Raw genomic sequence first — 22,712 nt, 5'->3', positions numbered from 1 at the left:
ATAGCTGTGAAATTAGGTGATTAACTAGTTGTTACTTAACCTTCTAATTTCTGTGTAAGTCTAATTACATGAAACAGAAGTTGGTGTTTTGATTTTTTACTTTGCTTTTCTGTTTTGAGTGTCATTGCAACTACTGTATTGTAAATGATGGAAAATAATTGCATATGTTAAAAAATATGAAACTTTATAAAGTAAAAAAAAATAAAAATAAAAATTTTAAATTAAAAAAAAAGACTAAAAGTGGTAAACTTCTAGCTACTATAATCGCTTTATCTTGAAATCCTTATGAGAGTAGCATTCATACTTTTAAAAGTAAAGTAAGGAAGATATAATAACTGAATTTTGTTACTCAAGTAGATTGCAAATATTTTGTTCTACAAGTTTTTGGTTAGGCCATTTTAATGTTTCCGAGAAGCGATGCAAAAAAATGCCAAACAGTGGAAACTGCGTTTAGTAGAGAATCTCGGACTTTAAAGTTTTAACTGAAAATATACAATTAAAGCAACATGCTTCGCTTATTTTAAATATGCAGTTATCCATTTTCTTTTACTAGAATATGAATGCCATGAGCTCATTTTTACATTTGTTCACTGATGTATTCCATGGGGCCTAGAACGTTTGGCACATAGTTGACACTTAAAGTTTGTTGCTGAATGGATTGCTTGAACTAGGCTAACCTCCTTGTAATTTCCCCAAAATCAGAGGGGGAGAGAAAAGCACTGAAATTATTTAAAGCATGCATATCAGAAAGTAAATTGCTAATACCTTAGCATTGGGGGCCAGATGGGTAGAATGGAGTTAGAATGTGAAGATACATACTTAGGTTTTGTTTCTTTATCATTCTGTCACCCAAGGGTTAGCACTGGTAGTGGGGAGTAGAATGAAAGTCTGAAGGCGGCGAGCGATTCCCTAATCACTAGGATGCTAGATATCTCTGAAGGAATGAACATTTGTTGAGCAGAGGATATAAAGCAGTTGTTGTGCTGGGAGGTGCTGTACTTGTGTTAATTCTTATAACAATCCTCAGACCCAGTAGCATTAATCCCCATTTTACAGATGAGAGAGAAACTGGGGTTCAGTAAATTTAGGGGCAGTAACTTCTCCTGATCATATTTTATTGCTGGTCAGTGACAAGCCTGGGAGACCGAATGTTCTTCCCCATATTTGCCTAGCTCCAGAGCCTGTGCTATTGCTGATACTCCAAATGACATTCTCTGGTATCTGAGAAGGTTGCTAATAATACTTATATTTGTTTTTAACTAGTCTCTTTTCATAGTCTATTTTAGTATTTAATCACTGTATTTATTGGCTAAGTTCTGTCTTCTAATGACCAGATTCTGTGTTACAAGTAATTTTCAGTTTTTGATATTTTCTGGGATCTTATTGATGATACTAAAAATAACCTTTCCAATTAGACATACTATTGGTCTAATATTCTTTGAGGCAATGAAATGTTATGTATAACCCCATTTAGAATTTCTGTAGGATGGTTCATTTCAGCCACAAAAAGGCAGAAGCAAGTAAATCCAATTCAGAGGGCCAAGAGGAGAGTGTTTAATCTGTACTCACAGTAATAGTTTGAACAGTTACATGAGAGAAAGATGTATAAATAGGACTCGAGCATGTTTTTGCCTTTAGCTTTCACCATAAAAGGAGTTCTTCAGTATTTCAGTATCTATAAATTTCACCAAATTACAAATTGGTTCACTTAGAAGTAGAAACATAAAAAAAAAAAAAGTTTCTTTTATGGGAGCAGCCCTGCCTCCATGTCAGTTTATTTTTTAATGGGCCAATCAGAGAGGTTGGGCTTAGAGAGGGCTGCTTCTCTGGTGACGCAATGGAGGACTAATCTTTTATGTGCTATATTGTTTTTCTCTGAAAGCAGCTCACTGTATCAGGTTCTCCCCACCCCCAGTCTTCTCAACTGCGGCTTCTCTTTTGAAAAATGTGAATTTAGTATTCAGTACATTGTGAAACTGGAGTGAGGCAAAACACATCCTGTTTTAACTTAGACTTCCCACCTGAAACAGTTTTGGATAGTATATATAAAAAATCATGAAAGTTAACCTAACTCATGGATTCAACAAATATTTATTTATACAAGCCATGTTTCCTACCATGTTAACATGTTACGAAATAAAAGTATTAGGTCGAACCAAATGAAATTGTCACTTTTGTAGGTCAAAAAGTGACTGAATACTTGAAAGTTCATATTGTTCAACCTAACGCATGAATTTGAATTCCCTGAGTAAGATGTCTCCTGAAACATTAATTTATACTGTTATTCAGCTACTTTTTCAATGGTGGGAAACCTCTTCAAAGTTGCTTGAGAGTAAGTTGAATTACAAAAACCATTGGACTGAAATTTGTTAAATTGATGATGCTTTCTTTTCTTTTTTGGTGGTTGTTGTGCTTGTAGTAGATGATAGAGTTGTCTTCTAGGTCTTATAAGAGAGATACCTGAGTTCCTTTATGAAAGATGCAGAATTTTTAAATACATGGTGTTGTCTGTGCCCCTTTTTTAGTGATACATGGTTTGGTTGTTTTCAAAGGTTTGTGCTTTCCGGAAATCTGCATGGTGGCTCTGTGGTAGCAAGCTATCCTTTTGATGATTCTCCAGAACATAAGGCCACTGGGATCTATAGCAAAACCTCAGATGATGAAGTCTTTAAATACTTGGCAAAAGCCTATGCATCAAACCATCCCATAATGAAAACTGGTGCACCTCATTGTCCAGGAGATGAAGATGAAACTTTCAAAGATGGGATCACAAACGGCGCACATTGGTATGACGTGGAAGGTACGGAAATGCCTGGATTTGCTATATTTTCCCCCTTGTTCGCTTAGCTTTCTTCCTTCCTCTTTCTTTGTTCTTTTCTTTTCTTTGGTTTTTAAATTAAGTAAACTCTGCGCCCAACAGGGGGCTTGAGCTCATGATCCCCTGAGATCAAGGGTGGCATTCTGTGCCAACTGAGCCAGCCAGGTGCCCCTCACTTAGCTTTCTTATGTATTCTCTGAGTGGAAAAGAGGAAACTTTGAAGAATTCTAATTTTTAAAAATCTTTTCTTTATTTTGAAATTTTTGACCCCCCAGTAACATTGAAAGACTGCAACGAAAGCCTATATTATCCTTCATTTAAATTCACCGTCATCTCACCCCACATGCTCCACCTCTCCCGTCCGTCCTTTCCTCCCACACATTTTCTTTTGCCAAACTATCCAAAAATAGACTGTAAGTACCTCAGCATGTATTTTCCAAGTGCAGGAACATTATTGTGTACAACTATGTACCATGACTGTAACTGAGAGATCAACAGTAATTCAGGGGGCGCCTGGGTGGCTCAGTCGGGTAAGTGTCTGGCTTTGGCTCAGATCATGGTCTTATGGTTTGTGGGTTTGAGCCCCACATCAGGCTCTGCAATGACAACTCAGAGCCTGGAGCCTGCTTCAGAGTCTACCTCCCTCGCTCTTTGCCCCTCCCCAACTCACGCTCTCTTAAAAGTAAACATTAAAAATTTTTTTCTTAAAAAAAGTCAGTACCACCTTTCTATATTCTGTCCATAACTCAAATTTCCTTTTTTATTCTCTACATATCCTATATAGCTTCTTTTCTTTTAGATCAGATCAAATCCAATCAAGGTTCAAGCATTGCATTTGGCTCTTGTGTTTTTAGTTTCCCTAATTTAGACCTGTTATATACTCTCTTTTCTTAGTGATGGTGAATCCTTTGAAGAGTTCAGGCTCTTCAGGTTCTTATACTGTAGAACATCCCATATTCTAGGTCTGGTCAAAGTTTCCAGCAAGACTATTATATATCACATCAGGATGCACATAAAGTGTGCCATGTGGCCATGGTGGACATCTTAGTTAATGTAATGGCTTCTAGTTCTCTCCATTTTAGATAAGGGCACATTTTCCTTTTATATTTTAATCTGTGGGGTGATGGTGGAATTTAAAAAAAAAAATTTTAAGGTTTATTTTTGAGAGAGACAGAAAGAGAGAGAGGGGGAAGGGTAGAGATAGAGAGAGGGAGACGCAGAGTCTGAAGCAGGCTCCAGGCTCTTAGCTGTCAGCATGTGAACAGTGAGATCGTGACCTGAGCCAAAACCAAGAGTTGGACCCTTAACCAACTGAGCCACCCAGGTGCCCTTCCATTCATCTATTGATGGTTACTGGATTGTTTTCACCTTTTAGCTACTGTGAATAATGCTGTTGTGAACACTAGGGTACAAGTACCTGTTTAAGTCTTTGTTTTCAAATTTTTTGGGTGTGTACTCAAGAATAGAATTGTTGGGTCCTATAGCAATTTTCTGCTTAGCTTTAAGGAACCACCAAATTGTTTACCACAGTGGCTGTACCATTTTACATTACTACCAGTAATATACAAATCAAATTCCATTTTCCATGGAATATCATTTTTAAGAGATGGTAAAGTAAGCTTGTTTACCTTCTCTTTTTCAATGTCATATAAATAGCTATTGTGCTTTTTAAACTTTTTGTCCTCTAAATCATAACTCTTTTGTTTTTATAAACTCTTAAACTGTTAAGACTAAGCAGAAGGAAGACGTTAATTCATGGAAATATCCTCTGTATAAACTTTTTTTCTTCTTAGAATCTGCCTGTGATGAAATCCCTTAGCTCTTCCTTTTTTATTGGTCATTAGTCATATTATAAAATGACTTACATTTCTTTTAATGTGCCTTTATTTAAAACTTTGAATTATTCTTTGACTTTTTACGTCAAGCAGTGTTTACCCAAATTGGGTCCTGAGTTTGAGGACTTGATACTTTCTAGAATTTTTTGATTCCCCTACAGTTTTTGCCAGTTTTTCTTGTGTGTAACAAACATCCATGAAGAGGTTTAAAATAACTAGAACCTATTTCTGCCCATAACAACTAGAGGTGATTTGAAAACCATTTAAATGTTTTTTATAGATAAGGGACATAGTTTGATGTTTAATTCCATTTCAATCTTTAGCAAACATATTTAATAAAACCTGACTTTAGGAACTAGGGGTTTTGTGATAAAGTCTGGTAGCTTCATTAATTTGAGATATTATTTAAAATAAGGTATTAAAAATAATTTACTTTTCTTTTTTGGAGAGAATCATAAATGGTTAGAAAACAACTTTTAGTAGACGATTGAGGATGGTAAATCTGTGTTATACTATGTAAAAAATAAGAGTGCTGCCTTCACAGTAAGTAAGATTATTTGGAGAAACCAGATATCATATTTTTCTGATTCTTCAAACATCTGAAGAAGTAAACTTGGCTGCCTCCATTATTATTGTTTTTATGAATATCAACTTTCCTCCTTCTCTAGCTGGATGGTCAGACATATTTTCTATTATTTCTGCAACAACTCGTTTATCTCTCTTCCTACTCCAGCAATGCTGAGCAGTTTGGAGTTTCAACAGGGGAGATTCATTTTGTTTATCTTCTACAGGACTGCAGTGAGTAAGATGTTGTGAAACCTTGTGACTAGGCATATATTCAGACCCGGATGTCCTGGAGTAATTTTACCGATGCCTTATGATGTATTTAGAAATTCTAGCCCGAAGAGGAATACACTTTTAGGGCTAAAAGTGAATATACTGATCTATTCCAATCCTTTTGCTTTATAGGAAATCAAGACCTCAGAGGAAATAACTTGTACAATATCATTTATTCCTTTAGCAAATATTTACTGAGTCTCTGCCACATCCCATATACTGTATTAGGTGATGGGAGCAAAACAGGAACAATGCCTGCTCTCACGGGTCAGGCAGTATATTAGAAGTATGGGGTATGGGGTCATCTGGCCCCACCACCTTCACCTTGATTGCCAGGCTTGACTCAGCAGGTCTAGCTGCCTAGGTGGGTGGGCCTTGCTTCTCTTAACATGTCTCCCAAAACCACAGGAACCCTCTAGGGAATGACTATCCTAATAAGGCCTCTGAATGAATAGTCATGCTCTGATGCTAAAACCTCGTTATTGTGAGAGCCTAAGCTGAACTTATTCATGGAGCAGGCCTACCTTTCTTTCTTTCTTTCTTTATTTATTTATTTGTTTATTTTTACCCACAGTGTGTTGATTTGTGTGCCTTTTGTCTACCATTCTTTTTTTCTTTCAAAACAGTTAAGAAGACATACAAATCATCTGATGGTTTAATATGTTTATTTCAAAGTGAACTGAATGAAACTGAATTGTAGTTTTAGGTCAATTTCTAAGAATTGCCTTCTTTCAATTTATAAAATTTTTAAAAGGGCAAGTAACCTCAGACCACCTATACTTGATATTATATGATCAAAAGCCACACGTTGATAGCTTTTAGAAATTTACTTGGGCAGAATGCTGTTACATTTCATTTTATTGCAGATAGAAGAACTCTGGAAGGCAGTGTAGTATAATGGCTAAAGGTAGAGCTTTGGAAACCTGGTACCTTGATTTTGAATCCCAGCTCTGCTAGCCATGTATGAGTGTGTGTGTGTGTGTGTGTGTGTGTGTGTGAGAGAGAGAGAGAGAGAGAGAGAGAGAGAGAGAGAGGGAGGGAGGGAGGGAAGGAGGGAGGGACATCTTGGACAAGTTTAATTTCTCTAAGCCTCATTTCCCACATATATAAAATGAAGATAAATACTGTCTACCTCATAGTATTATGAGGCCCAAGTGAGAATGGAGGTAAAGCGCTGAGCCTAGCAGCCGGCACCATGGCTAACTTCTCTCTGGTAGAGTTTAAACCTCATGAAGGCAGGGGCTTGATTTTTTCAGTTTTCTATTTCTAGTGCATAGAGCTATGCCTGGTCTATAGAAGATAAAAAAATAAGCCTTTTTGGAATTTTGAATAAGTGAATTCTCAGCATCTGAAAAATGAGTACACAGTTATTTAAAATCTTAGATGGTCTTTAGATGAGATAATCTTATAAAAATTTATAAAACTATTCCTCCTAGTTTCATTTCCACTTAGAAAATAAGCTTGTCTTACTGGTAGATCCGAGATCTGTGTTTTTTCAAGCTTTTTCTTCTTCTTATTATGACCTACAATGTAAAATATTTCTCAGTCATTTAAATATATTCATATATGTATGTATATGAAGTTGAAATATGTTCACGGAACAATAGTTAACTTTGCGATGTATTCTGGTATTGTTTTTTCCTAGTCTCTACTAGCTCGTTATACAAAAAATGCTCATCTGAACCTACTTATGTATTTCATGATCTACAAATGGGTCATGGCTTATAGTTTAAAAATGCATTGTTTTTGGTCACTCTATGGTAAAATTGATTTCTTTACAAATTCTAAGTTGGAACAAAACACTTTATAAATTGCATGTGGTAACTTACTATTTATGCTTTTTATTTTGCCCTGTCTTGTTTATATGTCATCTATTTCTAGTGAGGACTGAGCCATATGTGTTGTCTGACATGCTTTTAGATTGTTTTCTGTATTACATGAATGAGTACCGAGATCGGAAACGGGTCAGAAATATTGTCAGGCCTACATGTTGTTCATGTGAGTCTATGAATTCTATGATTAGTTAGGTCAGCTGCTATTGGCTTTATACTTATGTCTTCTTAAACCACTACTAACTTGGGACTGAGTCTTTTCAAACTGGTAATTATGAATTTTTTTCTCCTCTGGAAGAAGAAAGTGTTCTGTGGATTTATCAAACTTTCTTCCTTCTCTTTTTATACTTTATTTCAGACTTTTTTCCCCTTCTCCTTTTTTGGGCAGAGAGTTATGAAATGTGACCAGATAGCATATAATGTAACAAATTCAGTTTTTTGGTGAGTATAAACTTCTTTGATCATGTGGACAGGTATTCTCTGCAAAAAGGGGAGGTCAGACTGAGCAACACTAATGTACTCTAAATATTGAGATATATTTGTCCTGAAGTAGATTGCTGACAGAAAAGGAAAACATGAGAAAAATAATTTCCAAATTGTTTTGAACAGCATGAAAGGTTATATTTATTCCAAAAATGAATGGAAAAGCTTATTCTTGAGCAGCATTTTCTGTGTCATTAAACAGGGCATTATGGTAAGGATGTGGAGAGAAAGGAAGTGTCCATCAATAGACAAATGGATAAGGAAGATGTATGTGAGTGTATATATACATGTGCATACATATATGTTTGTGTATGTATACACACAATGGAATATTACATAGCCACTAAAAAGGATGGGGTTGTGCTATTTGAGACCATGTGGATGGAGCTAGAGGGTATTATGCTCAGGGAAATAAGTCAGACTGAGAAGGAAATACCATATGATTTCACTCATGAATAGAATCTATATGAATGAATAACCAAACAAATAGCTGAATCAAATCTATAAATACAGAGAACAAACTGATGGTTATCAGAGGGGAGGAGAAGTGGGACGTGAGCAAAAGTAAGTGAAGGTGAATGGGCAATACAGGCTTCCAGTTATGGAATGAATAAGTCATGGGAATAAAACGCAGAGCATAAGGAATGCAGTCAATGATACAGTAATGGAGATAAACTGGAGAGATGGTAGCTACTCTTGTGAGCACAGCATAATGTATAAACTTGCCAAATCACTATGTTGTACACCTGAAACTAATGTAACATTTTGTGTCAACTATACTCAAATACACAAAAAGCAAAACAAAAAACAAAAATCCAGGGCATTGTGGGTTAATCATGTGACACCAGCAGATTGGAATCTGTTTTAAACAGAAAAAAAGGACAGCATAAAACTAAAAAAATGCAGTATCTGATATTAAGAATAGACAAATTTATAAATACAGTACATTTTAAACATGTCTCTCTCAGTATTTGTTAGATCACAAAGACAAAAATATCAGTAAGGACACAGTGGATTTAAATAACATAAGTAAGCCAACCTGACCTAATGAATATGTACAGAGTACTGTCCTATCTAATTTTCATGCAGTCTTTACTAATCTGAAATGCAGAGGATAGGTAATTTACCATTAGTTACACTTATGGAAGATGTGTGTGGTTCTATTAGTGCTCGAAATACTTTGTTTTTAAAATAATATATTACATGCAAAGTAGCAAACCTACAAAAACCTAAAGTGTTTTTATACGTTTGCTTGTTTCACATTTTAATAAGATCAAGTCTAAACTCAGTATGACACTAAAGGTCTAGAGTCTGACCGAAGCCTACATTTCTGATCCTCTCTCCTATACTTTACCCCTATACTCCTTGTCCTTTTCCGAAAATGTGAACCTTTGGCTATTTTCTGGATTGCTTTTCTCTGGTTCCCCTATTAAGTTTCCTGAAATCTCCAGTGTAGTAACTGTCACTCTTGCCTTCCTAGAGCTTTTTATTGATACCGTCAACATAATGCTTATCCATTTATGTTGTTAATAAGTTGTAGAGTCTGAATTATTTGATAATAAGGACAGTGTGGTACCATTTATTTGGAGTTATCTTTATACAAAATGTATTGGCACAGAAAGAGTACTGGAGGAAGAGAGACAAGGGAGGTTTTTACAGTTATTTGGAGCAAGGCCTTTCCAGGAGATAAGGGTCTAGTTAGAGGGACTCTGTGGGAATGAAAAGGGAGGATTAATATAAGAAACCACAAAAAGAATTGCAGGATTGACTATCAGATGGTAGAACAGAGTGTCTAAAAGAAGAAGCAAAAGATGTAACTTGGAGGTTTTGAACCTGGAAGAATAAGAATGATAATGAAAATGGGAAAACTAATTTGAGGAGTGTGTGTGTGTTCTCTCTAGGTAGGGAGAGGAGTGTAGATTGGGGATGGTACTTGATGTACTGGTTACAAGCACCCAGGGGGCATTTGGGAAATAGGCTCTGGAGCTTGGGACAGAAGTCAAGATGATAGAGATTTAGGACCCTTGAGATGTTGAATGCATATGACAGTGTATGTGATTTTTGAAAATTGAATTGATACTGTTTCCTGGCATATTTTAATTGCTTAGAGCTGGAGCCAGAAATTCAACTGGAACAGAATCGAATGCATATATAAACGAGCAGATGGATAGGTTTTTGTTTTGTTATTTTGTTAGTGTATTTTGTTTTGTTTTGTTTTCGTTTTTAACTCCAAAGTGAATGTACTTCTGGTTTTGCACTGGGGCATTTTCTTTAAGGAATGTTGGAAGTTCAAATATTAATTCTCAGTCCATCATTCATGCTTTAAGAATTCTATTGATCATCAAATGTGCATTAGTAAATGTGCTTTTGGTCTTCTCTGATCCTGTACACTAAGGAGTTGGTTGGACCTCTTCCTTCCTTTTTTTCTCCCTCTCTTTTAATCTGAGTGCTGCCTGATTTAAAAGGAAAGCAAAAAGGTAAAAGTGTTCTCAAACAGAATATTTGCTTCTACTTGAGGCAGGAGTTTGCTCTAGTAAACTGAAATACAGCCTGATATAAAGTCTGACCTTTGGGAGCAGTGCAGTTGTGTATTTTGTAATGTGATAATAGACTTACGTGAAGGTTGAGAACCAAAAATTAATCACTACTTTAGGATTTGGGCCCTAAATCTTTGAGTCTGATGTTTAGAAATCAGATGTGCTTTTTCTTCTTTTTTCTATTTAAGTCAGGTGGTAGTGGATGGGAAAATACTCTAAAGAAAGCAAAGAAAATGCAGTTCAAAGATCTGTGTGGGAGATCATGTTGCCCAACTTAGACAAAACTGAAAACAGACGCAGGACTGTGTAATTTAGTTTAACTTTGTAGAACCATATCATTAGCAAATATATATTCAGTGGGAGTGGTGAAGGAAATAGATTTTCATAAGATAAATTTGCTGAGAATACAAAGACTAAGTTCAGTTAAGATTTCATCAACGTGAACTCGAATTTAAAGATCTGGAATATGGGAAAAGTTTTTTTTAAGAGCAACCTCTGTTTTTTCCATTCATTTGACTCAAATGTTCCACTTAAAATTTTTTAGGAGCACTGTGCTCATTAACTTTTAAAAATATCTCAGGGAGTGCAAGATTATCACTTAATAAGTCACTGTCTATAAAGAAATTGTTCACAGATGTAAGAGTTGTGAGAACTTCTCACTATCCTTGAAGTGGTTTTATTAAAAGAAATAACAGTAAGCTCCAAATTTAAAAATAGAGTAGAAATTGCTTATTTCTATTCCTACACTCTAAAATGCTCATCCTAATAAAAAAAATTGCAGTTTTCTGTAAATGATTTATAGGGTTCTTGTATGACTCCATTTGATACTTTGTAGTTTGGCCTACTAAGGCAAGTTAAAAAAAACACCTTGCTATGTTTAAGTCTTAACACTGAAGCAATGATTATATTTTTTTCTGACTTTCTGCTTGAGATCTAACAGTGAGTCATTCATCAGTGCCCCGTTTTTGAATGAAGGGTTGAATTTAAGTACCTCTCCTCCCCCAACAGAACTAGATCTCTCTGTAGTGAAAACAGTAATAGGGACTGGTTCCTCAGTAAAGATGAAAATTGAGTGTCTTAAGGCATATGAAGATTTGTTGTTAGACAAATGAAGGAGTTTATAATGGGTATGAGTTGATTGTTCAATCAGAAGACTTAGCTACCCGTTAACAATAAGTAGTGATCACAATTTCTTGTATCACTGGACAGATTCCTAATGGTTGCACTTTTAGGCTTATTTTTTGATACATGCAAAGGAATGAAAGCATTATAGCGTTTATGGTACATTGCATTCAGTATTTTTCTGAGCATATAAAGCTCTGGATCGGTAGGTAGGGATTTTTTTTTTAAGTTTTTAAAACTTTATTTAAATAATCTCTACACAAAACATTGAGCTTGAACTCATGACTCCAAGATCAAGAGGCACACAGTTTTCTGACTAAGCCAGCCAGATGCTTAGGTAAGTAGATTTAAAAGCAAACTTTATACTTTTTTCCTTTCTTTGTCAATTTTCCTTATGAGTAGAGGAAGTAATCTAAATAAGTGGTTTTCAAACTGAGGTATGCGAGGAGAAGGAAGAGACCTGTTTGTTCTGATAAGTTTAAAGGAAATAGCAAAAAAAATTAAAAAAAATTAAGGGGTGCTTGGGTGGCTCAGTTGGTTAAGTGTCCGGCTTCAGCTCAGGTCATGATCTCACGGTTTGTGGGTTCAAGCCCCGCGTCAGGCTCTGTGCTGACAGCTCAGAGCCTGGAGCCTGCTTCACATTCTGTGTCTCCCTTTTTCTCTGACCCTTCTCTGCTCACACTGTCTCTGTCTCTCAAAAATAAATTTAAAAAACACAAAAAAATTTAAAAAATAAATAAAGGAAATAGATTTCCAGGTCTTCCATATCTACTTTTTCCTAAAACTGAAAGAGATGCCTGCTGCTGGCATTCAATCACATATCCTCTTCTCTCTCTTGATTGAATATAGGCATACTTTTCTACCCACATGACGCACACTGTGGTATGTTTCAGGGTTGTTTTTCTTTTAAATGTTTATCTATATCTGAGAGAGAGACCATGCCAGAGCTGGTATAGGGCAGGAAGAGACAGAGACAGAATCTGTAGCAGGTTCCAGGCTCTGAGCTGTCAGCACAGAGCCTGAGGCAGGGCTTGAACTCATGAGCCATGAGATCATGACCTGAGCCAAAGTCGGGCACTCAACTGACTGAGCCACCCATGCTCACCCATACTGCACTATGGTATGCTGACTCAGTTTTACAAACTTCTAGGGCATCAGAACAAAAGTGACAATTTGGTGATTACTTTAATGGTATCACAAAAGCATCACTCCAGGGGCACCTGGGTGGCTCAGTTAGTTGAGCCAGGTCATGATCATGCTGCTCATGGTTTGGACCCCAGTGGGGCTCTGTGCTGACAGCTTGGAGCCTGAAGCCTGCTTTGGATTCTGTGCCTCCCTGTCTCTCTGCCCCTCTCCTGCTAATGCTCTGTCTCTTTCTCTCAGAAATAAACAAACATTAATAATAATAAAAAATAAAAGCATCACTCCATACCTCTCATTAAAGATATTTTCAGGGGTGCCTGGGTGGCTGTCAGTTAAGTGTCTGACTTCAGCTCAGGTCATGATCTCACAGTTTGTGAGTTGGAGCCCTGCATCGGGCTCTGTGCTGACAGCTCAGAGCCTGAAGCCTGCTTCACATTCTGTGTCTCCCTTTCTCTCTGCCCCTCCCCTGCTTGTGCTCTATCTCTCTCAAAAATAAACATTTAAAAAAATTACTTTTAATTAAATAAAAAATTTAAAAATTTAGAATGATATTTTCAGTAATTATTACCTGTTACGTTTATTGTTTGTCAAAATTTATAATTTTGCCTTTCTGATAAGTTTTATGCCAGTAGTTATTATAATTCAATCTAGAAGACAAAAATTAATACTTAGGGCATTAAGGTCATTGAAAATTAAGGAGGGGCACCTGGGTGACTCAGTCAGTTGAACATCCGACTTTGGCTCTGGTCATGGTCACACTGCTCATGGGTTCGAGCCCCTCCTCAGGCTCTGTGCTGACAGCTTAGAACCTGGAGCCTGCTTCGGATTCTGTGTCTCCCTCTCTCTCGCTCCTCCCTCACTCAAACTCTGTATCTCTCTCTCTGTCTCAAATAAACATTTAAAAAATTTTAAAGAAAATTAAGGAAAATTTAAATACATATGCATACATATTTATAGACTGAAGTGTTATAGTATGATCAGTGAAAGACTTTGAACCATACAAGTATATCATGCTCAAATAACAATCTGTGGATGAAGTGGAATGGAAATAAAAGCTCAAATTGAAAAAGGTAAGATGTAAAATTCCTATTGTTAAAAGAAAAGTATATGTTCGGGGTGCCTGGCTGGCTCAGTCGGTTAAGTGTCCGACTTCAGCTCAGGTCATGATCTCATGGTTCGTGGGTTTGAGCCCCATATCAGGCTCTGTGCTGACAGCTAGCTCAGACCCTGGAGCCTGTCTTTGGATTCTGTGTCTTCCTCTCTCTCTGACCCTTCCCTGCTCATGCTGTCTCTCTCTCTGTCTCAAAACTAAATAATAAAAAAACATTTTAAAAAAGTATATGTTTATGCAATTTTTAAATAGACGACTCCAGGAATTAAATCTATATTTGTATTTATTTGGATACATCTTAAATAATAATGTCCAAGTTTTATGTAAAAATAAAAACTGAGGGGCACCTGGGTGGCTCAGTAGGTTAAACATCTGACTTCAGCTCAGGTCATGATCTCACACTTTATGAGTTGGAGCCCTGCATTGGGCTCTGTGCTGACAGCTCAGAGCCTGGAACCTGCTTTGGATTCTGTGTCTTCCTCTCTCTCTGTCCCTCCTCTACTCACTCACTCTCTCTCTCAAAAATAAATAAATATTAAAAAATACTTTAAAAAATATAAAAATTTATGCTATACAGGAAATTACTTTGCAACTATTTAAACTTATAAAACATTTATTTATTTTATTTTTAAATTTTTGTTTATTTTTGAGAGAGAGAGAGAAAGAGAGAGAGAGAGAGAGAGACAGAGTGTAGGGGCGGGGGGCTGGGCAGAGAGAGGGAGACCTAGAGTCTGAAGCAGGCTCTAGGCTTCAGGCTCCAAACTATCAACACAGAGCCCAATGTGGGGCTCAAACTCAAGAATTGCAAGATCATGACCTGAGCTGAAGTTGGATGTTTAACTGACTGAGCCACCCAGGTGCCCCAACATGAAAACTTTTAGATATTAACTTAAAAATATGTGAAGCGTGGGGCACCTGTCTTGAGCATCTGTCTTTGGCTCAAGTCATGATCTCACAGTTCATGGGGTTCAAGCCCCACATCCGGCTCTGCACAGACAGTGCCCTCTCTCTGTGTATCCCCCACTTATGCTTTCTCTCTCTCCAAATTAAAAATAAACTTAAAAATGTTAAAAAAAAATGTGAAGTGTTGCATGATTTCTCAAAATTATTTTGATATGAATAAACAAGTTTGGAGGTCAACAGTTTAGATAGCCCTCTGGGAGACTAATGGATAATCAAGGATTGCTTATTTATGATTGTTAATAAGATATAAATAACAGATCCTTTATACTATTAGTAAAGTGCTTTATTGCTTTGAGGCATGCCAATAATGAATGTTCTACTCCCCAAATTAAAATTTTCTTTGACTGGATAAAGATATTTTTCTGAAGTCTGATATTTAATCCTTTAGTCTATGTTGAGCCACATGACATAAGTTTAAAAAAAAACCAACACATGTATTACTGAATCTGGAAGTAGCTGCAGCTGTCAGTAACATCAGGCTTATCTACAGATTAATGGCTGTTTTTTATTACAGGGAACTCTAGCTTTGTATAGGTAGGCTTTTTGTTGAGGAAGAGATCCGGATGACAGGATCTGAACCAGCTACTCAGTTAAGATTATTCATTATATAGAGTATTTGACATTTAGTATTGGAAAAATAAATGTGAAGTTTAACACAGATAACAAATAATGCCTACTTGTGGCATCTTGCAAAAAAATTCTTAAGTCATTCACAATTGAGTTAATATCTTAAGTTGTTTCCAGTTTTTCAATGATTAAAAAATAATTTCCTTAAAATTTTTTTTCAGTGTTTATATTTGAGAGAGAGAGAGAGAGAGAGAGAGAACACGCACATGGTCATGAGTGGGGGAGGGGGAGAGGAGAGAGAGAGAGCCAGTGACAGAACCTGAAGCCTGAAGCTGAAGTTGTCAGCACAGAGCCCAACACAGGGCTGGAAATTATGAGATCTCATGAGATCATGAGATCGTGACCTGAGCCAAAGTTGAACGCTTAACCAACTGAGCCACCCAGGCACCCCTAAAAAGTAACTTCTAAACTGAAATTTGAAATTAGTGAATAAAAACTTTCTGATATTCTACACATAGGATAGATTTATCTTATTTTGTATTGCAAAAAAAAGTTACTCTTCACATTGTTGGGCTCCTATGAATTTAGAAATAGATAGATTAGGTAGATTCCACAACCCAGAATAGTTTATTTTAGACTCAAAGGAAATGTGCTTTTAGGAGATTTCTTCAAGAAAATAATATTTTGCATATAGCTTTTTATTACTGATTATTATGTAATGCCATGATGTCAAAGAATATACCTTGTATGGTTTAAGTTCTTTTACATTTGCTAAGTTTGTTTTGCAACCCAGGATAATGTCTGTCTTGATGAGTGTTCCATTTGTACTTGAAAAGAGTGTTTACGCTGCTGTTGTTGGGTGCGATATGTCATAAATATCATTTAGATTTCTTTGATGGTGGGCTTGAATTGTAAAGTTGTCTTGGTCAAGTGGTCCTTTCATCATTATGTGATATCCCTCTTTATCCCTGGCACTTTTTCTTGTTCTAATGTCTACTTTATCTGATATTAATAAAGCCCTTCCATTTTTCTTTTGATTTGTGTTTACGTAGTATATCTTTTCTGATTCTTTTACTTTTAACTTGTTTATACCATTATATTTAAATTGAGTTTCATATAGACAGCTTGCTATTGGCTCTTGTTTAATTCATTTGACAATTTGTCTTTTAGCTAGTTGTTTATATGATTTATACTGAATATGATTATTACTATGTTTGGATTTGGGTTTAAATTATTTTTCTGTGTATCCCCCCCCTTTTTAATTGTACTGCTGCTTCTTTCCTGCCTTCTGTGGGAATCTTTGACTGTTTCATATTTTATCTATTGTGTGTGAGTTTTTGGGTTTTTTGTTTGTTTGTTTTACTATATCTCCTTTGTATAGTTTATTTTGGTAGTTGCTCTAGGAGGTACAATTTACAATTTAACTTTTCACAGTTCTACCTAGGATTGATATTTTGCCACTAAAGGAGGAATGTATGGATCTTGTCACCACACTGTTTACCCTCTCTCACTTTATGTTGTAGTTGTCATATGTATAATGTTTATATACATTAAACCCCCCCCAGACGGTGTTACATTTTTTTCTTTCAATTGTTGTACATATTTTAAAGAACTTAAGAGAAAAAAAGAGTTTATTATATTTACCCAGATAGTTACCATTTCTGTTGTTCTTTCATTCCAGAAGTCCCAAGTTTCTCTCTGGCATCATTTCCTTTTTGCCTGAAGAACTTTCTTTACTATTTCTTTCTCTTTTTTTAAATGTTTATTTTTGAGAGAGAGGGAGAGACAGAGTGTGAGTGGAGGAGGGGCAGAGAGAGAGGGAGACACAGAATCCTAAGCAGGCTCCAGGCTCTGAGCTGTCAGCACAGAGCCCCATGCGGGGCTTGAACCCATGAACTTTGAGATCATGATCTGAGCTGAAGTTAGACACTTAACCGACTGAGTTAAATTAAAGATGCCCCATCTTTAATATTTCTTTTAAAGCAAGTTGGTTTGTCATGGATTTTTGTTGTTGTTGTTGTTGTTGTTTTCCTTCACTAGGAATGTCTATTTCTGCCTTTATTACTGAAGGGTAATTCTCACTGGATATAAAACTCTAGGTTTTAGATTGACAGGTTTTGTTTTTGTTTTTGTTTTTATTTTCATTTTTGTTTTTTTAATATTTTGTACCCTTGCCTTCTGACCTCCATGGCTTCTGATGAGAAATTCAGTCACTTGAATGGTTGTTCACCTATATGAGCATATCATTTTTTGCTTACTACTTTCAAGCCTTTTTCCTTTGTTTTTGGTTTTGAGCAGTTTGATTACGAAATATAGAGGCATGGAGTTTTCTTTTTAGTCTGTCTTGTTTGGGATGTACTGAGCTTGAAATCCAAGTTTATGTCTTTTGCCAAATTTGGGGAGTTTTCGGCTATCATTTTTTTAAAAACAAAAATTTTTTCTTAGCATTGTGCCTTCTTCCTGAGATTCCAGTGACAGAAATGCTAGACCTTTTGGTATTATCCCTAAAGCTATTCTTTTTTTCTCTGTTGTTCACGTTAGGTAGTCTCTATTTGTCTGTCTATAAGTTAGCTCACTTTTCCTCCTTGTCAGTTCCATTCTCCTTGAATGCATTCAGTAAATTTAAAAATTTTGGTTATTGTATTTTTCAGTTCTGAAATTTCCACTTTGTTTTTCTTCTTTATATCTTCTGATTTTTAATTCCAGAATGTTTAATCTTACTTCTTTGAAGTGTGGCTAAAATAACTGCTGTAAGATTAGTCTGATAATTTCAGCATCTGCGTCACCTTGAGGTTGGTGTCTGTTGGTTATTTTTTCCTTTCAAGCAGTTGACATTTTCCTGGTTCTTTTTTTTTTTTTTTTTGGTTGTTTATTTTTGAGAGAGAGAGAGCGTGAACAGGAGGGGGCAGAGAGAGAGGGAGACACTGAATCTGAAACAGGTTCCAGGCTTTGAGCTGTCAGCACAGAGCCTGACACAAGGCTCCAACTCATGAACTGTGAGATCATGACCTGAGCTGAAATCGGAGGCTTAACTCACTGAGTCACCCAGGTGCCCCATACATTTTCCTGGTTCTTTGAATGTCAAATAATGTTGGGGAATAGGCTGGACATTTTGGATCTTGTATTATAAAATCTGAGTCTTGTTTAAATTCTATTTAAAAAATGACTATTTTTTTGTTTTAGCAGTGAGTGACCCAATTAGGTTCGATTGTAAGTTTTGACCTGCCTCCTGTGGACTGGATTGCAATGTCAATTTTTAAAGTCTTTGTGGTTCTGATCAGATCTGTTCTGTGTCCTCACCTCCCATGGACCAGTGTGGGACATGAGCAGTGGTGTGTTTTGTAATTCAGTGTCTTTGGTATGCTCTTTAAGGTCATCCCCACACATATGGAGTTCAGGATTGAGCCTGGGGATTCATAGACAAGTTTATAGGATCCCTTTCTTAAGGTTCCTTCTCTCTGCAATACTGCCAACAATCCCCGGTTTCCAAGGTCTCCCAGTATAGATGATAAATAAAGACATGAAAGGATATGCAGTATCATTCATTGTCAGGGAAATTACAAATTACAACCACGATGAGATCCCATGGCACACCTACTAGAATACTTAAAGTTAAAAAGTCTGACCAGTTGCTTGAGCAGTTCGTTAGGTGAGGATGAAGAACAACTGGAACATGCGTGCATTGCTGACAGGAATGTGAAATGGTAAGCCACTTTGGAAAACAGTTTGATAGTTTCTCATAAAGTTAAGCTTGTATTTACTGTATGACTCAGTGATGCCACTCTGAGGTATTTATTCAAAAGCCATGAAATTATATGCCCACACTAAGATCTATGCACAGCTTTATTTATAATAGGCAAAAACTGAAAACAACTCAAATAAATACCCATCACATGAATGGATAAACTACATCCATGCAATGGAGTACATGGTATAATAAAAAGGAGAATTTATATATGCAACAGTATAAATGAATCTCTAAAACATTATGCTGAGTGGAAGAAGCCTAATACAAAAGGCTTTACACTGTATGATTTCCTTTATATGACATTCTGGAGAAGACAAAAATATAGGCAAGGAAATTAGATTGGTGGTTGCCCAGGGCCTAGGTGCTGGGGGAAAGGAACTTTCTGAGATGATACAAATGTTCTGTATCTTAATTGTAGTGGAGGTTATATGACTGTACACATTGGACTGTACACTTAAAAGGGATGACTTTTACAATATATAAACTATACCTCAATAAACCTAACTTGAAAAAAACTGTAAAGCAGCTTGTTGATTAGAGAGATTGTCAAAATTGTTTTGAATCAATTAACTTATATTTGAGTATAGGGGAACTGAGAAACTCTGTATGTTTTAAAGAAGAATAAAATTTAAAGTATCATGCAAAAAGATGTCTTTATATGCTGTTATATAACCTTGTTTTGTTAATACGTGGTAAATATCATGACCATAAATGTGTGTCTGCAACACCTTAACTAGGAGCATAGTAAGTAGCCCATTTAATACAATAATTTATACACTGATCCACCATTTTATACATTCAGGTCATTTCCAGTTGTATTCTCCTTCAATTTGTTTATTTTTATTTTTATTTTTTTCCAGTTTATTTATTTATTTTGAGTCAGAGGGGGAGAGTGTGGGGGGAGGGTAGAGAGAGAATCTCAGGCAGTCTCTGTCTGACAGCACAGAGCCCAGTGCGGGGCTTGAACACACAAAGTGTGAGATTGTGACTTGAGCCAAAATCAAGAGTTGGATGCTTAACTGACTGAGCCACCCAAGCGGCCCTCTACTTCAATTTAAACACTACAGTCCTCATCCTCATAGCTATTATCTTGGAATAAATTCCTGGAAAAGAAATTTCTGTGTTAAGGTTGGTGCCTATTTTGAAAATTCTATACTCATAATTATTTATTTGTTCCCCAGGAATGTTCTATATTCCTTTTATTTTTATGGAGTTTTTTTCTTAGTTTCTTTTTAATTTTTTTTAAAGTTTATTATTTTTGAGAGAGAAATACACAGTGTGAGCGAGGGAGGGGCAGAGAGAGATGGAGACACAGAATCTGAAGCAGGCTTCAGGCTCTGAGCTGTCAGCACAGAGCCTGATGTAGGCCTTGAACCCACGAACCACAAGATCATGACCTGAGCTGAAGTTGGCCACTTAACCAACTGAGCCACCCAGGAGCCTCTTAATTTCTTTTTAAAACTTTTTTTTAAGGTAGTTTTTTGATCAACAAATATTTTACAATTGTTAGCTTGTTAAATCTATCATTTTTTAATGCTTTCATACTACTTTGCTTTCATACTTAAGAAAGGCTTTCCTTATCCTGAGTGTATTAGAATTCTTATGTTGAATTCTAGTTTTGTCTGTGGTTTCATGTGTACATCAAATTCCATATGGGTTTAAGAGTTTATTTGGTATGATATGAGGTGAACTCACCTGTATTTTTTGTCACATAGTTAACCAGTTGTTCATATAACGGTTACCAACTAATTCATTCCCCACTGGTTTTAAATGTGTCTTTAATATTGCAAATGGTTTTGTTTCGGTTACTGTTTTTGTTCTGTTTCTGTTTTTGTTTTTATTCCATTGGTCTGTTTATTTTTATCTTAATGCACTGCTTTTAAGAATAGTTTTATGACATTTTAATATGTGGCAACATAAGTCCCTGTTACCATTCTTATTTTTTAAGGTTTGCTTAGATATTGCCATCCATTATTTTTCCAGATTCTAAATCATTTTATTTAGTCCCAATTAGCATATATTTTTTTCTGAGGAATATTTGTAAATTAATTTCAAGGAAATTTGATATCTTTGTAGGCCTCCTATCTAGAAACATGGAATCTACATCTCTCAGTAAAATTTTACATCAACTTATATTATGTATTTTATTACTTTTAATCCTATATGTATTACAGGCTCTGTTGCTGAAGTCTTTTTTTTCATTATATTTTCTGATTATTTTTAAAGTAAGGGAAGGGAATTGATTTTTGTATTAAAAAATTTTTTTTTAATGTTTTTATTTATTTTTGAGAGACAGAGAGAGACAGCGTGAGCAGGGGAGGGTCAGAAAGAGAGGGAGACACCGAATCTGAAGCAGGCTCCAGGCTCTGAGCTAGCTGTCAGCAAAGAGCCTGACGCGGGGCTCGACCCCACAAACCGTGAGGTCATGACCTGAGCTGAAGCCGGACGCTTAACCAACTGAGCCATCCAGGCACCCTGATTTTTGTATTTTTAAGGTAGTATAGTCAGACTTTTATTTCCAATACTTTTTTTTACATGGCTTTCTGTTAAATAGTTTCTTATCAAAGGAAAATTTGGGAAGTGTATACCAAGATTTAATTCACATTTTGTATTTCCACTAGATTCTATGCTGTGAAGCTTACATTAACTTGACAAAATGTGTTACAGTTAGGTACACTATTCACTATAATATTTTCTCAACTCTGTGGGACCTACAAAAAGAATTTTGTCTCCAATGAATCTGACCTTTAGTTTTGGGTTGTTTTTAGGTTATATCATTTTTAAAAAATGGCTATAGTGTGTGATCTGTGGGAGTGGAGGCCACTGGATAAAGTTTCTTCTCTTAATGTCTTATTTTAAATTTTATTTATTTTTTTTAAATGCTTTTTTTTTTTTGAGAGAGCAAGAAAGAGCACATGCATACACGCAAGCAGGGGAGGGGTAGAGAGAGAGGGGGACAGAGGATCTGAAGCCAGCTCTCTGCTGACAGCAGCAAGCCTGATGTGGGGCTTAAACTCATGAACCAGGAGATCATGACCTGAGCTGATGTCAGACATTCAACAACTGAGCCACCACTCAGTGGCTTATTTCTTAAAGACTTCTGTCCTTACGCTCCCCTCCCCCCCAGGGATATATTTATATTTGTCATTGATTGGCACTGGCTAATTACAGTACTATTAAAGTTAAGTGTATAAAGATGATTAGATAATACTCCAAAATATTACTGTAAATATGGTCTTGTTGCTCTTAGCTAGTATTTCTTAAATTGCTACTGAAGTAAGACAAGGGACAAAGAATGCCAGGACTCAAGGCTGGTGATTATAGTGTTGTAGGTAGTCTACTTCACTGCCTTCTGGCATAATTAAAGTGTGAGTTGGCCATGTTTGCAATTTAACACAACTAGTAAGTTTTACATAATCAAAAAAAAACCCATATTAGTTTGCACTTACATTCCTCTGAAATTGTTATTTTTTATGTGTTCTGCTTCCTCACAAAGACTTTAAACTCTGAATGAAAGTATGTCTTTTGGGACACCTGGGTGGCTCAGTCAGTTGAGCATCAGACTTCAGCTGGGGTCATGATCTCATGGTTTATGAGTTCAGTTTGGGAGTTCGAGCCCCGAATCGGGTACACTGATGTCAGCACAGATCCGGCTTCCGATCTTCTGTTGTCCCACCCCCTGCACACTTCCCCTCATACTCTCTCAAAAATAAATA

The 22,712-nt window shown here is 36.2% G+C and overlaps 1 protein-coding gene across 2 annotated transcripts in view; it reads left to right on the top strand.

Annotated features, from left to right (window-relative positions):
• CPD (carboxypeptidase D) overlaps positions 1-22,712 on the top strand; it is an 80,227-nt gene that overhangs the window by 4,709 nt on the left and 52,806 nt on the right. For both annotated transcript variants that reach the window (XM_029929133.1, XM_029929135.1), the window contains exon 2: positions 2,553-2,800. In XM_029929133.1, the coding sequence (XP_029784993.1) occupies positions 2,553-2,800 (248 nt within the window). The remainder of the gene's footprint in view (positions 1-2,552; positions 2,801-22,712) is intronic.

Source organism: Suricata suricatta, chromosome 17, assembly GCF_006229205.1.
Source record: "Suricata suricatta isolate VVHF042 chromosome 17, meerkat_22Aug2017_6uvM2_HiC, whole genome shotgun sequence".
Taxonomy (NCBI): Eukaryota; Metazoa; Chordata; class Mammalia; order Carnivora; family Herpestidae; genus Suricata; species Suricata suricatta.
Note: the sequence above shows the minus strand (reverse complement) of the source record. Positions and strands in the feature narration are given on the sequence as shown.